Source organism: Danio aesculapii, chromosome 15, assembly GCF_903798145.1.
Source record: "Danio aesculapii chromosome 15, fDanAes4.1, whole genome shotgun sequence".
Taxonomy (NCBI): domain Eukaryota; kingdom Metazoa; phylum Chordata; class Actinopteri; order Cypriniformes; family Danionidae; genus Danio; species Danio aesculapii.
The window spans coordinates 21889347-21905539 of NC_079449.1; the positions used below are offsets into that span (position 1 = coordinate 21889347).

At 37.7% G+C, this 16193-nt stretch overlaps 1 protein-coding gene across 1 annotated transcript in view; it reads left to right on the forward strand.

Moving 5' to 3' along the window:
* The window catches only part of pitpnm3 (PITPNM family member 3), a 161509-nt gene that overhangs the window by 78218 nt on the left and 67098 nt on the right, over positions 1-16193 (forward strand). The window contains exons 4-5 of the mRNA XM_056473362.1: positions 5329-5399; positions 5495-5712. Coding sequence (XP_056329337.1) covers positions 5329-5399; positions 5495-5712 — 289 coding nt within the window. The remainder of the gene's footprint in view (positions 1-5328; positions 5400-5494; positions 5713-16193) is intronic.

The following is a 16193-nucleotide window of genomic DNA, read 5'->3' on the forward strand; positions in this document are numbered from 1 at the left end:
ATCCATCTGTCATCCATCCATACCTACTGTATCTTTCTATTGATCTATCCATACGTCGATCTTTCTGTCTGTCCTCCTGTCTAGCATCCAGCCATCCATTCATCATCCAGCCATCCAGCCATCCGTCTGTCTGTGCTCCTCTCCAACATCCATCCATCCATCCATCCATCCATCCATCCGTCATCCATTCATACCTATCTTTCCATTGATCTATCCATTCATTTGTCTGTCTGTCCTCCTGTCCACCATCCGTCTGTCTTTCTTGTCAGACACTATCTATCTAATGATCTGTATGTATGGCTCATTACATAAGCTGAATTGGTTTGTGTATTTCACACATCTGGAGCGGCAGTCAGACAGGCAATAGTAAGACAGTGGCACTGTGCCTGATAATGCCGCGGCTGATTGGCAGTGTGTATACAGTGTTAAGCACAAGAGAGAACCCAGCTTTGCACCCCGGCTGTTTTCCTCATGGCTCGGCTGTGAATGAAAGCCTGCAGCTGGGGTGAGTACAGGCTCTCACTATTGGGAGGGTTTTCAGCAGTTGGGTACAGCTTTTCACTGAACACAATTGCTCCTTGGAGACCCAGCGATTTAGGAGTGAATGAATATGCCATTAAGAGAAGTGGCCTGGTCTATCATGGGCACAGTCTGTTTGATGTCAGGGTTGTCATGACATCATCTCGGTGCGGGTTCCCACTTTTGTCTGCAAGAAGGAGGATGCGCAAATGCTGTGTTTGTTTGTGCAAATTCTCAACTACCACTGTTTTTCAGATTAGGATGAGATTGGACTTGGATACCTATTGCAGAGTAGGCTCATTGAATAAATGTGCTGAATTAATAAGAGGTTCTGAGGGAAAGAATATCAAGACAAGCATTCATTGATATTCTCTACATTATTTTGTCCTCTCATGCATTTGTGTATGAACCGGATTCTTTGGGGGACTTAAATAAGTCGCACTGTACACTCAAAAATGTGGTCTACTGTTTGTTCAAAATACTTATTTATTAAACAATTATTGAGTTTTTTTTAATTGAGCTTAATTGTTTAATTGTTCAATCCACTTAAATTTGTAAAAAAAATTATAAGTTAATTTAATTCCTTCATGTTGTCCCAAATCGATTGTGTAGAACCCAGCTGTCATAGCCAAGCTAGGTTCTCCTTAAGCTGCGGTCACACTGCACTTTTCTCCCCATAGACTTCCATTCATACGCAGACCAGAAATGCCAGCTCGAGGGACAGTTGGGGAGTTGAAGCTTGGGGAACTCTGATTTGCTAAATCGCATCACATGATTGCGTGAGACTAATAGAAGATTAAAACATGACCTCTCTGTACAGGAATTTAAAATATGGACCAATCGCTCGCTTTATGTCCAGTTGGCTTGTTTAAGCCCACCCCTATTCATAGCACCATATTGACAGAGTTGCACAAGCTCAAACTCTAGTGTCGTACTGGACTTTTCTTTTCTTTTCTTCCATTCATATACACACCCATGCGTCAGACCGGAAATGCAAGCTCGTGAGACAAGTTTCACAATTGGCTGCATTGCAAAGTTCAAGCTTGGTGAACTCTGACCTGTGAAATCGTATCACTTGACTGAGTGAGACCAATCGAGGATCAAAACATGATCTCTCTAGAGAACATCAGCTACATTGAGTTCCATTTAACCCTACCACCTTTATAAAAAACTTGCATCTCTGGTTCCCGTATCTTCTTGTGACACCAGCCTTTTTTTTTTACATTGTATAGATGCACTACTTGACCTTCATCTGGAAAACCTGAGCATTTCAGTCACTTTAAAATAGCTGACCATCTTTTTTGTAAGATAACTAAGGAAACTACTATCAGGTGTTAGATTTACACCACCAACTGGGAGGATCTGAATGGTTTCTCTAAATTTAATATGTGTCCTTTTTGAAATGCCTCATTTCAGTTTTTTATACCATGCTTTCGACCAAAACTAATTTTGGACATTTAAAAGCAAATCCTATAATCTTAAGCTAAAATCTGGGGTCTTAGATTGTTTGACATGTTTACTGACAGCCAATTAAAACGGCTGTTGAAATTGATGACATTTGAGGCAGTGTCAGAATATTTCACACCCTTTCCTGCAATCTGTGTCCTCTTTAAAAGAGCGTCCAACCAAGAACCAACAGGAGCACACTATACCTGATTACACAATCAGCACAACAATTTCAACACACATTGGGGAAATATAAAAATATTTGTGCTGGTTTTATTATTGTAAGGTCCTGCCAGTTAGTCCAATGACGGTCTCTACTGGTGGACCAAGGTTCTCTGCAAGTTTGGTCTTTCCAGTGCACAATGTTGATTTACTTTAAACTTAACTCATATCTGACTCCAATTTTAGTATGAGGTGGTTTAGACCATTACTATATTTATCCTCGTTTTTTCTGACTCCATTTATAATACATTGATAAGATTATTTTGTTACCTTTAATATTATTTTAGATTATGATTGAATATTCGATTCGTTATTTTATATTATTCTTGTTCATTCGGATTCCTATAAAATAGTCTTGTACCGGCCGAATATACAATCTCTTAAACATAAGCATGTCAGTCTTGGTCACTAAACAGTGGCGATTAACCACTATCCTAAAAAGGCAGAACCCAACTTACTCAGATTAGGATATTTTTATGCGGTCCCCATAGATCTGCTATCTACTAAATCAAATAGAGCTTTTTGGGCATATTATGATCATTACTATAGAATTAAGCAGACCAGTCTTACTTAAACTATTAGTAACTTTGAGTAATCACTATACGATCCAAATAGTATTATAAGTTTAAAGATGAAGGTCTATCCCCTTTGATAACCTTGTACAGTCTAAGTATACATGAATTAATGCCAATGTGTTAGTCGGAGCTCTAAGAACACTGTATAGCGTGCCACGCTGCTCTGTCTACTGTGTTTTAGTCAGTTACTAACCTGTACAGGTGCTTGTGGTGCTATGGACTTAACGTAATCTACTAGAGATAATAACACGAACTCTGTTTGAATAATTCAAAACATAACAATTTATTAGTCAGGTAAATGTTTATTATGCCAATTTATTCAATCAATTCATAAACGAATACAAGACATCAAATTATCGAAGATAGATCCAAGATTAAAAGATGCATACCTGACTTCAAAATATACTTACATGAAGTTCCACGCTATGGGCTGATCTGGGTAACAGAATCGCCCCGAACATTTAAAAACTTTACCATAAGTAGTCAATCCAAGAATCTCCTCGAGGAAAGGGGTGTGTAGAATAACAATAGGCATTTGCATTCAGTGCATTAGTTTCTATCTATAGGAAAGGCACACACAATATAACAATATATCTATTGTTTATATTGTCTATTTCTGAGGAAATGAGACCATTGTACCAGTTGCACTAAGACATTTCAAATGATATCAAACATGATAGTTAAAGTCACTTGGATTGATATAGAACATTCATACTTTAAAATGACTATTCTGTGTGAGTAGAGTGAAAAGGGGCTGGGTGACCAAGGGGTGTTTCGGGAGATGTTTCAAATGTAAACAGAGGAAAGGAGGGGAGCTAGTTTTCCCGCATTCTGACCTGGTGGGTTGTGGAGCCGATTGTCTCTGTGTTTTCAGCTCATATTTGAATTGTCAAAGACATCAAAGAATTTGTGCTATCTCAAGTCTTACATTATCAAAATATTATGAGTAAAATTAACACTACAGTTTGCTGAGAGGAATAATTTCAGAGCACAGATTCCTGAACGTGTCATGAAATGATAATGTCAAACTCCTGATGAGTTACATGTGTCTGTTTGGTGGTTTTTAATCGTCACTCAGTCTGACATTATGACAAGTGAGATCTTACATGGGGATCATGTTCGTACAATCTAACAAGCTACAATCATAAAGGATTATTAAAGAGCCCCTATGATGGGTTTTTGAAAATGACCTTCTGTGCAGTGTGTAACACAGCTCTAAGTGAAGTGAAATATCCAGCTAAGGCTTAAATCTGAAAGTGCAAGTGTTTAAAACTATTGATTCATCTATTAAAGAGTCGACTCAAAGTAATTTGAATGAATCGTTGCGGTAACGAGTATTTAGCCGTGCTGGCGTGACGTCGATACAGAACTCAAGCCCTGCCTTTTTGCTGCGCATGCAGACCCAGGAAAATTTAAACCCCTGGCCCCGCCCACAAACACTGTAGCAGATCCCGGTTGAATCATGTTGTGAAGACGTTGTGCTCTAAAGTGGGAGGGAAAGTTAATGCTATTTTCCCTAAAAGACTGGGTCATCGGACCAATCAGTGCAGATTAGCATCTGGCTATGGGGGGGTTTGGGAACAAATATTGAACAAATCATATGGGATATGTTGGGATAATTAGGTAAAAATAAATGCATATTATAAGACAATGGAAGTGTTTTTTGACATTGCATGCATTTCCGCCTGTTGTTGGAGACCCCCAAAACCAAAATATGACCCTTTTTAATGCATACTAGGGGCTCTTTAAAAATCATACTGTGTGACCTGGGCTTAACTGATATGTTCAAAAAACTGCTCCTGTTTTATTCCTCTTAGAATGACGTCAAACAAGCAAACTGTGGGTTGTTTTTCATTTTTATCTTGTGTTCGCTGGAACAATCTCTTTTGGAAGCTAGAATTTTCTTTAATTTTCAAACTGTGGATTGTTAGTTTCAACGTTTCCTTCCTAAAAATGGGTAGACTGATGAAAGGCTTTGAGAAGGCATGAATGCAAGCTGCATGCTGTCAGAATGACTGGAGGCCAGCCAGAACAGGAGCACTAGATCACGAGAGTGAGAATGAGATGGCAGAACGGAGAGGGAAGCTACAAATGGAAAAAAATAGAGCGTGGAATGGTGAAGGTGAGGTGTAATGACATTGGCTGAAGGCCAGCAGCCTTATTTGGAGATTCAAAGACATTGAAAAGCTTTTTGTTGGTCCTGTTTACTTCCTGTTATTTGTTATATTTTATTTATATTTAAAAGACCAGCAGACATAAAAATGAAGTTTGACATACAAATCCCAAACTCTGTCCATTTCATATTGACTTGTTTTGAAATATGATGGTTCCAGTATGAGGTTTTGACAATAACACTACATTTTCTCTGTCGTGTTATGAAGAATATAAATGGATGGTAAGATCATTAATGAAAGGCTTATGAGTGTGCTTTGCAGAATCGATAATCATTTGTGGTTTGCTGTGCATCTGTGCAAAGTGCCTATAATCACTTACTCTTTCTCTCTCTTGTTTTTTTATATATATATTACCATCTATCCATCTCATTCTCCTTCCTTAATGGGGTCAGAGAGTCTGTACCGTGTAAGGAGGACAAAATGTATCCCTCAGACTAGCATTGATGGCCTAGAGGAAGCTGAGGTACTATTTTCTCTTTAAATATTCAGTAAACTCTTGCTTGCTTTTTTTTTTGTTATATTGTGCTGTGACCTTTCTGTGTCCCTTGTCCTCAAAAGAAATGTCAAACCCATGTGCTGGTGTTGGTGGTTCACGGGGGAAACATTCTGGACACGGCGGGTGGAGAGCCAGGCGCAAAGACTGCAGATGTAAACACACTGTCCTCAGTCCTGGAGAAAGTATCTCAAGCTCATTTTCAAGCTGCAGCCCAGCATGTGGTCATTAAGTTGGTGCCGTGCCCAGCCGTATGCGCAGAGGCCTTCTGTCTTGTGTCAAAGTAAGTAAGCGACTTTTAATGACCATGCTTTTTGGCGAAGCGCCATGGTATTCTTTGAAGTAAATACCATTGTATATATGCTTGCGTGGTTTCCTTCCAACAGCACTGTTTTGTATCGAATTTTACGGGTTGACTTTCCTGGCATGGAGTGTTTTGCTCTGCTGTGCATATACACTATGAAATGAGATGCCACATAATTAGATGTTTTGTTCTGGTCATGAGAACACCCTCAGGTAAAATTGGCTAAATTCCTGAATTGTTTTTTGTTAGTTTTGTGGGGAAATGCTGGCAGATTCAGTTGCAGTTGTTCTTGCGAGTTAATTCATGTTGAAATAAAATTTTACAGAATTTATGTAAGATAAAAAGAGCAAATAAGAGCAGTTGTGCTGCAGATTAATATTTTCAGCAAACCGTCTTTTTCCAGGATGAATAGAAAGTTGAAAAGAAATATAATATATGATATGATATGATATGATATAACATAATATAATATTTTATATTATATATTATTATATATTTCTTTTTATAATATAATATATTTTCTTGCATTAGAAATAACTGTAATGTTATCTTTGATTAATTTATTGCGTCCTTATGGAATAAAAGCATTCATTCATATAAAAATGTGCATTTTGAAGTTTGTTCCTTGCCACTGGCACTACTGGCTTGCTTGGTTTTGGACTTGTGGAGCTGCGCATCAATGGATTTGGTCTTCAGTGTTTGGACTTTCAGCAGTGAAAATTAAACCACACTGAATTGAACTAAACTGAACTTCAACTCTTAAAACTGGAGTGACATGGTTTTTAATTTACTAGAACTTCTATGTTAAGCTGCTTTGACACAGCCTACATTGTAAAAGCGCTATAGAAATAAAGATGAATTGAATTGAATTGAAAAATTTACCACTTTTATGACCACTAATTTTTAATTAGGGCCATTGCTGCCCTAATTTATGCAATAAAAATTCTGGGTAACGCTTTAGAATAATGGTGCATTAGTTATTGTATTTACACACATTAACTAAGCACGAATAATCTTATAAAGCATATATTTATTATAGTTTAACACTATCTTATGCATTATTAAAATCCAAGTTGTGCTTATGAACATTGGTTAATGCACTGTGTGCTTACTTTAAGCAAAGTTATTTAGAACGAAGATGAATAAATACAGTAATAAATGTATTACACTGTGAAACCCAATAAGCTAAGACAACTCAAACCCTTTGAGCAAACCGATTGCAACAAGCCATTTACGTTTTTAATCCTAATGAGTACTGTGAACTTACTCCATTTAAGTTGAAGTAATGAGGTATTTAATTAACATATTACCTTCAACACTGAGTTCAAAACTCTTTTCAACTGTAAATTTCAGTACATTTTGAGTTAACTACACTCATTTCATTTGATAAAGTTAACTGTTGGATTTTACAGTGTGGTAATTGTTTGTTCATGTTAGTAAATACATTATCTTACATTAACTAATGGACCATTTTTTAAAAGTGTTACCAAATCCAGTAATAAAATTTGTCAGAATGTTATATGAAAATCAAAATTTATATTAATTATGATTAATTATTAATAATTATTATGATTTGTGTCCTCAAATTAGAGACCTCTGACCTCCCAGTAGAGATGTTTCAATGCAAATTCACAGCCCCTCTTCCTACTTGACAATTTTCACACCTCAAAGTCCCGAAAACAATTCCCAAGAATATGGAAATTTCATAAGCAATCTATTAATTGCATTTGCTTTTGCACAGCATCTCTTCATCTCACACGACTTGAACAAGAGTGCAGATAAGATACAAAGCTTAAGCCTAGTGTGATTTGCTTGCTTGACGAGACACAATGAATTTGTCGACCCTCTATGCAGATGTTCGTTTTTAGGGGATGAAGCGAATAAGAGGTAAGAAGACAGCCCCAAGTAAGCATGTAACGCTAATGCTTTCTGTGAGAATCAGCCTTTTTAATGAACAGAGTCCCTTTAAGCTGTGAAAGCAGATCCATCGCTTCAGGAGCTCAGTGGCTCGGGGCCCTTCCAGGGGATTCTTCTATAGCTTTAGGCCTTTTATGTCCTCTCTGTCATCACCTGGGCGAAGCAATAAAGGTGAAGGAGCTCCACAGAGTCAAAACAAACAAAGCAGAAGAGGGTCTTTGATCACATGATCACAATATCGACCGACTCCCATGGTGAACACGGTCTAATAAAAAATGTCAATCACTGGGGGTTCCGTGGAGATTAACATGATAAACCCTCTTCATGAGTGACACACAAACTGCATTTGCTGTTTTGCTGTGCTTTATGGTTCACTGCTCACACCGACTGGAGCTGAAGCGAGTGTTAACCGACCTGAGCAAAGGACAATGGGACTGAAGCTGAAATCATGACCTGGTTTTGTCTGTTTTTCTACATTTGTTCAGGGCAGAGGAAAGGGATATAATAAAAGTAATATAATACCGATGAACGGCCTGCTGGGAGAGGCTGAGTAATTGTTACAGGTCATAATCTTGCTCCATGGATACAGAATACACATAAAAACAAAGTTACACACGCCCTCAGAATAACACAATAGGGTATTCTTTTCATCAGCATGACTTCCTTTTTGCTTCCCGCACATTAAATGAAGGCATAGGCAGTCAGTTTACACCATTACTGGATGGATCCAGGATCAGCCAAAAAACAGCATCGGTAGGCTCTGGTGATTCAGGAAGAGTTGCGTGGCTGATTTTGTCTCCTGCTGGGTTTTGGGTGACCGAAATGAATGTGTAAATTATTTAGTTGAAATTGCATTTCTTTGCTGGATAAAACAAAGCAGCATCTTGCTTGGAAAATTTTGATATTGATATTGTTTTGATGCACAAATAAACAGTTTATGTGCTTTTTTTATTTTATTTATACACAGACACATTTCTGTACATTCACATCAAATCTAGACAGGCTCTAAAAAGATCTAATGACTAAATATGCAAGTCAATTCAATATACACTCACCGGCAACTTTATTAGGTACATTTGTCCAACTGCTTGTTAACACAAATTTCAGCAAATCACATGGCAGCAACTCAATGCATTTACAGTAGGCATGTAAACATGGTCAAGGCAATCTTCTTCAGTTTAAACCGAGCATAAGAATGGGGAAGAAAGGGAATTTGAGTGACTTTGTTTGTGGCATGGTGGTTGGTGCCAGACCGGCTGGTCTGAGTATTTCAGAAACTGCTGATCCAGTGGAATATTCATGCACAATAATCTCTAGGGATTTCAGAGAATGATCTGAAAAAGAGAAAATATCTCTCAGAGGTCAGAGGAGAATGGCCAGACTGGTCCGAGCTGATAGAAGGACAACAGTAACTCAAATAGCCACTCGTTATAAGCAAGGTATGTAGAAGAGCATCTCTGAACACGTCAAACCTTGAGGCGGATTGGCTACAACAGCAGAAAACCACAACGGGTGCCACTCCTGTCAACTAAGAACAGGAAACTGAGGCTACAATTCACACAGGCTCACCAAAATTGGGCAATAGAAGATTGGAAAAATGTTGCCTGGTCTGATGAGTCTCGATTTCTGCTGCAACATTCGGATGGTATGGTCAGAATTTGGCGTCAACAACATGAAAGCATGGATCCATCCTGCATTGTGTCAACGGTTCAGGCTGGTGGTGGTGGAGGTGTAATGGTGTGGGGGATATTTTCTTGGCACACTTTGGGCCCATTAGTACCAATTGAGCATCGTGTCAACGCCACAGCCTATCTGAGTATTGTTGCTGACAATGTTCATCCCTTTATGACCACAGTGTACCCAACTTCTGACAGCTACTGCTAGCAGGATAGCATGCCTTGTCATAAAGCGTGAATCATCTCAGACTGGTTTATTGAACATGACAATGAGTTCACTGTACTGTAATGGCCTCCACAGTCACCAGATCTCAATCCAATAGAGCACCTTTGGAATGTGGTGGAACGGGAGATTCAGGTCATGGATGTTCAGCCGACAAATCTGCAGCAACTGCGTGATGCTATCAGTTCAATATGGACTAAAATCTCTGATGAATATTTCCAGTACCTTTTTGATGCCAAAGTTCTGAAGGCAAAAGGGGGTCCAACCCGGTACTAGTAAGGCGTACCCAATAAAGTAGTGGTGAGTGTATGCTTATGTATGTGTGTAGAAAAATAACACCACTTGAGAATATTCAGTTTCTCTGAATTTACAGTATTTTTTTAAATATAGGTAAAGCTATTAATATTTATTTTATCCTATAAAGGTCTGATAACATTTAGTCTAAGTTTCAAGTAGAGATATTGTCACTTACAGAACTTGTTCTAGAAAATGGTCAAATTACCAGTGCTTTCATAGTCATCTCATATTCTGATTCATTGGCCATGTATTTCTGAGCATCACTCCGGCAAGGCTTACTGTGTTTTTCACATTGACAGACTTTTGAGATGCAAACAGCTCAACGCCTCTTTTACAGCACACGTCTTCTGTCAGTACAGCTGCCATACATGTATGTTCTCATTTCCTCAGTTTAAGAGCCTTGGGAATTGTCTTTTGAGACCTGTGGTTGTCCTGCCAAGCCATCACTGCTGATAATGAGTTTCCTCTCCTAATGAGGTGTGCTTACAGATGTGTGTATGGAGCAGTCTCACATACTCAGAGCACTCAGACACATGCATTAGCGTTTGTGGGGAGGAAGCACACAAAAGTGAAGGAGGGGGAAACTGTTATAGAGCTTTGTGTTTGCTGCCACCATAAAGAATTTGCAATTAGCAACTCTGGCAAAAAAGCTTCTACATTTATTTTCTCTCTCACCAAACACGGTGTGCAAGTCTATTCCATGCATGATTCCTGAAGTAAAACAATTTGGGCCTCTGTCACAGCTCAGATAGGAAGGAATTCACACTGATTTGTCTCTTGAGGAGAGCAGCACCACCTGTAAGCATTGATGGTTTAATTTTGCTCCATTTTCCTCATGTGTTTGGTGACCAGACAACCTGTAATTCTTTGGTAGTCTTCAACCTGAATCTCTTCAAACATTACTAATTCTATTTTGAGTTTACTTTGCTTGTTTCCCAATATTTAAAAAAAAATTGTATTGTAAGATATAGGTTAAATTGGGGATAAAGTTCATCCAGGAGGTTGTTATCGCAGAATAAAACCCAACTGGCTTATCGGCAGCTCGACTCAAAGCAGACAGCTGTTGTAACAGATTGAAGGGCTTTATTCTGCTACACCAAAACTCCTGGATGTGCTTTATTCCACTTATTACAGCTGGGCGCGACAAAGCAAACATTAGACACAAAACATTAGTTTTAGCATAGGTAGTTCTGATCATTATAGATTATTAATCCTTTAAACACAACATGGACAGAAACAAAAACAGCTAAATAGAGCTGGTGGAGCAGTCACTAACCTGCATATTATTCAGTCACAAGATGCTGCCAAACAGTTAAAAACGCAAAGCTGACAGAAATGAAACTGCTAGAATAGAGAATAGACTAACCTACATATTATTCATTCACAAGACGGCGCCAAACTGTCTAAATCAGAGGCATAACAGACAAGCATAATATACATATGAATGTTGATGGAACTATATAGATGTTTACTTAGGCCGATTCATTGACAGTCAAAGTGTTTCGAAAGTTGTGGAATTGCCTGTGTTATGCATCATTTGTTAACTGGGAATAACATACCGTGGAATGCTGCGACTGATCAGAATGGAGTATTCCAATGGTTATCAACCTAACCATTACAAGTAATGAAAAACTGTTTATTTTGTACAGAGATACAAAAATTATGCTGTATTGATGTGAGCATTCCCAGTAGCTGCATGTGTAAACTCTTTTAGCCTTAACCCAACCTACGTGGAAGTCCCTCCGACTTGGAGGTCTCCAGGCTGCATCAATACAAACAGTTGAAGTCAGAATTATTAACCCCCCTGAATTAATAGCCCCCCTGTTTATTTTTTTTCCCCAATTTCTGTTTAACAGAGAATTTTTTTTAACACATTTCTAAACATAATAGTTTTATTAACTCATTTCTAATAACTGATTTATTTTATCTTTGCCATGATGACAGTAAATAATATTTGACTAGACATTTTTAAGACACTTCTATACAGCTTAAAGTGACATTTAAAGGGTTAACTAGGTTAATTAGTTTGGTCAGTTGGCATTTCTGTGTGGAGATTGCATGTTCTCCCTGCGTTCGCGTGGGTTTCCTCCGGGTGCTCGTGTTTCCCCTACAGGTCAAAGACATGTGATGCAGGTGAATTGGGTAGGCTAAATTGTCCATAGTGTATGTATGTTTGTGTGAATAAGTGTGTATGTGTTTCCCAGTGATAGGTTGCAGCTGGAAGGGCATCCGCTGCATAAAACAAATGCTGGATAATTTGGTGGTTCATTCCGCTGTGGTGACCCCAGATTAATAAAGGGACTAAGCCGAAAAGAAAATGAATGAATGTTATTAGATGTCTATTAAAGTTTCATTGACGGTCCTAATTAGGCTTGTTTTACCCAATACATGTATGTTTGGGCATCTATTAGACGTCTTTTAGACACAAACTTGCTTGGTGCGTAATTTGTTGAGAAATGAGAAAAGAATGTAATAACTGATCTCAACTAGTGCATTAAAAAACAGTGATTTGTTAAGGGACAGGTAAATTATTAAATTATTATCTTAGCTGAAATTTCATTTTGGTGTTACTTCATTTGAAACTTATATCGTCGATGGCCTAAAAAACATGCAGACTGTCAAAATTGTGACAGAAATGTAAGTTTCTCTGTATTCATTCACTTAACCTCAAAAAAGGACACCACTTTTAAAACAAATGTATACTTGTTAATAGACTTGTTTATGGCTAATGCATCATATTACATCCTGGAAAGGAAGAGGAAACGATTACCATCTTATGTAGATTCAGTGATGGAGAGATGGCTTTGAGATAAATATCTTTTATCTGAGCCTTATTGGCCCTAATGGTCGGAAGCGAGATCCCTTTAATAAGAGCTAATGCTTTACAAACAGAAATGAGAATTATAATAGGAGTCCTCCGCAAATTAGATCTTCAAACGGATGACTTTGTTGTGTTTATGAAAGGCTGGGTCCGTGATCCATGTTTTTGCCAGACGTTTTTTTGGCAGTCTAAAGGAGTTATTGATCACAACTCTTTCCTCTCACCTTCCTCAGCTGGAGCTAGGTTATTTTGAGACCCAGAAGCCATCGCCTGTGGTGTAGGCTAGCAGGGTGTACAGGGGTCTTCATTTGCTCCGAGTAGGCTTGGAAAGTTTTGTCTTTGAAAGAACATAGGTCACTTCTTTTAGTGTGAGACATGCTCGCATAATGAGGGTGGGAGGATTAGTATAGGATTAATATCACTTTCGATTTATGAATGAATGGATAAATGTTTGTTTTTCCTTTACACTTAAAGAGCACCTATTTTACCCCTTTTTCAAGATTTTAGATAAGTCTTTCGTGTCTCCATAGTGTGTCTGTAAATTTTCAGCTCAAAACACCCATCAGATTATTTATCTTTTAGAATATTGGTATTTTCTGCTCTGAACACAATGTAGCTGTTTTTGTTGTCTGTGCCTTTAATGCTAGTTCTCCCTGCCCACTGTTCCCACATGCCTGTCAGAGTGTGCCTCAATCTCCGCCTTGGCTGGGTCAGATAAATAAAAACAGTGACAGACATGAAGGAACCAGATCTCACATAACGTTTGTGAAAAATACCATTGATTATTTGATGTATTTGTTGTGGAGTTAATTCAAGCCTTTCTGCAAAGATGAGTCAAACACAATGTCACACACAATGTCAGGATACATGATAATATCCACTGCTGTATGGATATCCTTTGTTAATGTACAAAATAAACCTGATTTAATGTCGACAAACCAGGATTAAATCATCTTCTTTTATTTTTGTACTGACATGCGGCTGTGGTGATAAAGACGGTAAAATCGCTGTAATTCATTACAAACATCCACTGTTTTAAAAACGTTTTAAACTTTCAAATCTCATTCTTGATCACATTTGATGATGATTGATGATCACAGAGAGCTGAACAGATCTTTTATTCCCGGTTGCTTTGCATACGTCCTGTGTTGTTAATATGATTATACGTGTTGCTAAGGAGCCATGTTAATATCCGGCTGTCAATCAAATCGTTGGGCGTGAAAACCGCACTCTTATGTCACATTGTGGTGGGCCTCAAAATGGGAGGGATTTGGATTGTATTTTAACATCAGGAAATAAAATAAAAAAGAGACTTATTGTGTTTATATCACCCCAATATAACGGTGGACACACTATAACTACACATAGTTCTGTCCAAACATCTTCCAAAAAGGTGCCCTCTAAGTATGTTAAAATGGCCCTTTTTGAAGGTCATACCATTCAAAAGTTTAGATTGGTAAGATTTTTCAAGATGTTTTGATGCCTCTTATGCACAAAAAGGCTGCATTTTATTTGCTTAATGTACAAACCTGAAGAAAAACAGCAATTGTGCTATTTTTTGTGGATTTATTTTTTCTTTGATTTAATATGAAGGTCCAATGGCAACATGTACTGCGTTAGGAATTAAATCTTTTATTTTTTGTAACATTATAAATGTATCTTGTCTCTTTTAATCAGGATACTTTTATGCAAATAAAGTTTTAAAGAACATAATTTATTTGATATGGAATATTTTGTGCCATTATGAATTATTTTTATAATTAACTTTTAACCAATGAATGTATTCTAGATGAAAAAAAAAAGTTTTTTTTTTCCTCACTGGACTACGATGGCAATACTTGAACTTACAATATCTGTTAACAACAATTTTCCCTGGTTTCAGCATTCTTTCCTATTTTTTACATTCTTGCACACAAGGCCTTTGCTTGTGTAAGTTCCTGCTTGTTATTATGCAGTATGAAATGAGATGCAACATAATTAGATGTTTTGTTCTGAGGTCATGAGAACACCCTCAGGTAAAATTGGCTAAATTAATTTTGTAGTGAAATGCTGGGAGATTAAGTTGAAGTTGTTCTTGAGAGTTAGTTCATGTTAGGACAATATTTTACTGAACTTTGCCCCAAAATAAGAGCAGCTAATATTTTCTGTAAACTGTAATTTTGCAGGAAGAATAGAAAGGAGAGCACAATATAATGTTAATTTATTGCACCTTTGTAGAATAAAATGATTGATTCCTATAAAATGGATTGGGACTTGCAGTGTTTTTATGATATTGGTAATTACAAAATTTTGGTCATTGTAGCCCTAATTTAAGTTACAAAAAACTTGTATTTCAGTTGTCAGCAATGTACAATTGTTTCAGCATTTCTTTACAATACTACAGGCATTTGCTTGTTCAAATCTCTGCTTGTTACTACTCAGCTAACATTTCTTGTACAACAGTTTAGTATTCACAGCTTAAGGGAGGGAATGAACAGCTAATCAATATTTTATGACAAAACAGCAAAGTTAAGTGCTCATTCTCTTTCTTGTTCTCTCTAAATTTCTTTCCAGCTTCTTTGCTGGTTTTTCCATTTTCTAGTGAGATTTTTCTTTACTTCCCTCAGGTGAAAGTGTAGGAGGTTCAAAGATAAAGTTGTTTTTTTTTGACAGAAAACAGTTCTTAAGATGCCAATTTTGCTTTGGACATGAATAACACCTCACATCATGCTGCCTGTCAAGTGGAGGTGTACTATTACTTTTCAAAAAGATCTGACTTTAAATTTTCACATAAGAAGGATGGCAGCAGAGACTTCCCTAGGCTTAATGGGCTCTTTAGACTAAAGTAACCACCTACCAACCATAGGACAGTCTATCAATGCTAGTACTCACCTAGAGCACCCTAGCAACAGCACTCAGATGTTAAAACTGATCAGAACACATTAGCAAATGCAAACTTTCTCTGTGTACAAAAGGTAAAAAATACAGCCACTTCATCATTACTATCTAGCCTATAGTTGTGGATTTTGTTAAAGGGAAAGTTCACCTAAAAATTTAAATTTACTTTCGTTCTGTAATGACCACAAGCTATCCAGGCTTGGAGATAGCTGGGAATCATTCACTTTCACTCAGGACCACAAATCTATCACCATATGGCCATATGGACTACAAATCCTGTCATGCACCACACACTCACACCTGTTCCGGTTTTCCGGTTGATTGCTAACACACACACAGTTGAAGCTGTTCAGAAATGATTACATGGACTTTAAAAGCAGCACAGAAACACATCAGTTGCTGAGTCTTGTTATACTGTTACTGTGAACATTATGACATGTTTCTCTTGCCAGTACAGACGTTCGCCTGTGATTTGAGCACAACTCTGGATTGTGTTGTGTGGTCAGGCAAGCAACAGTCAATTCTCCTAATAAACCCTGCATTTGGATCGGCACCTCTGTTGTCAGCGTCCCCATCACATCACATCAAGTGGTTTAATATTTTTATGAGGTTCCTTTTTCTGTTAAACACACAAAAAAGATATTTAAAA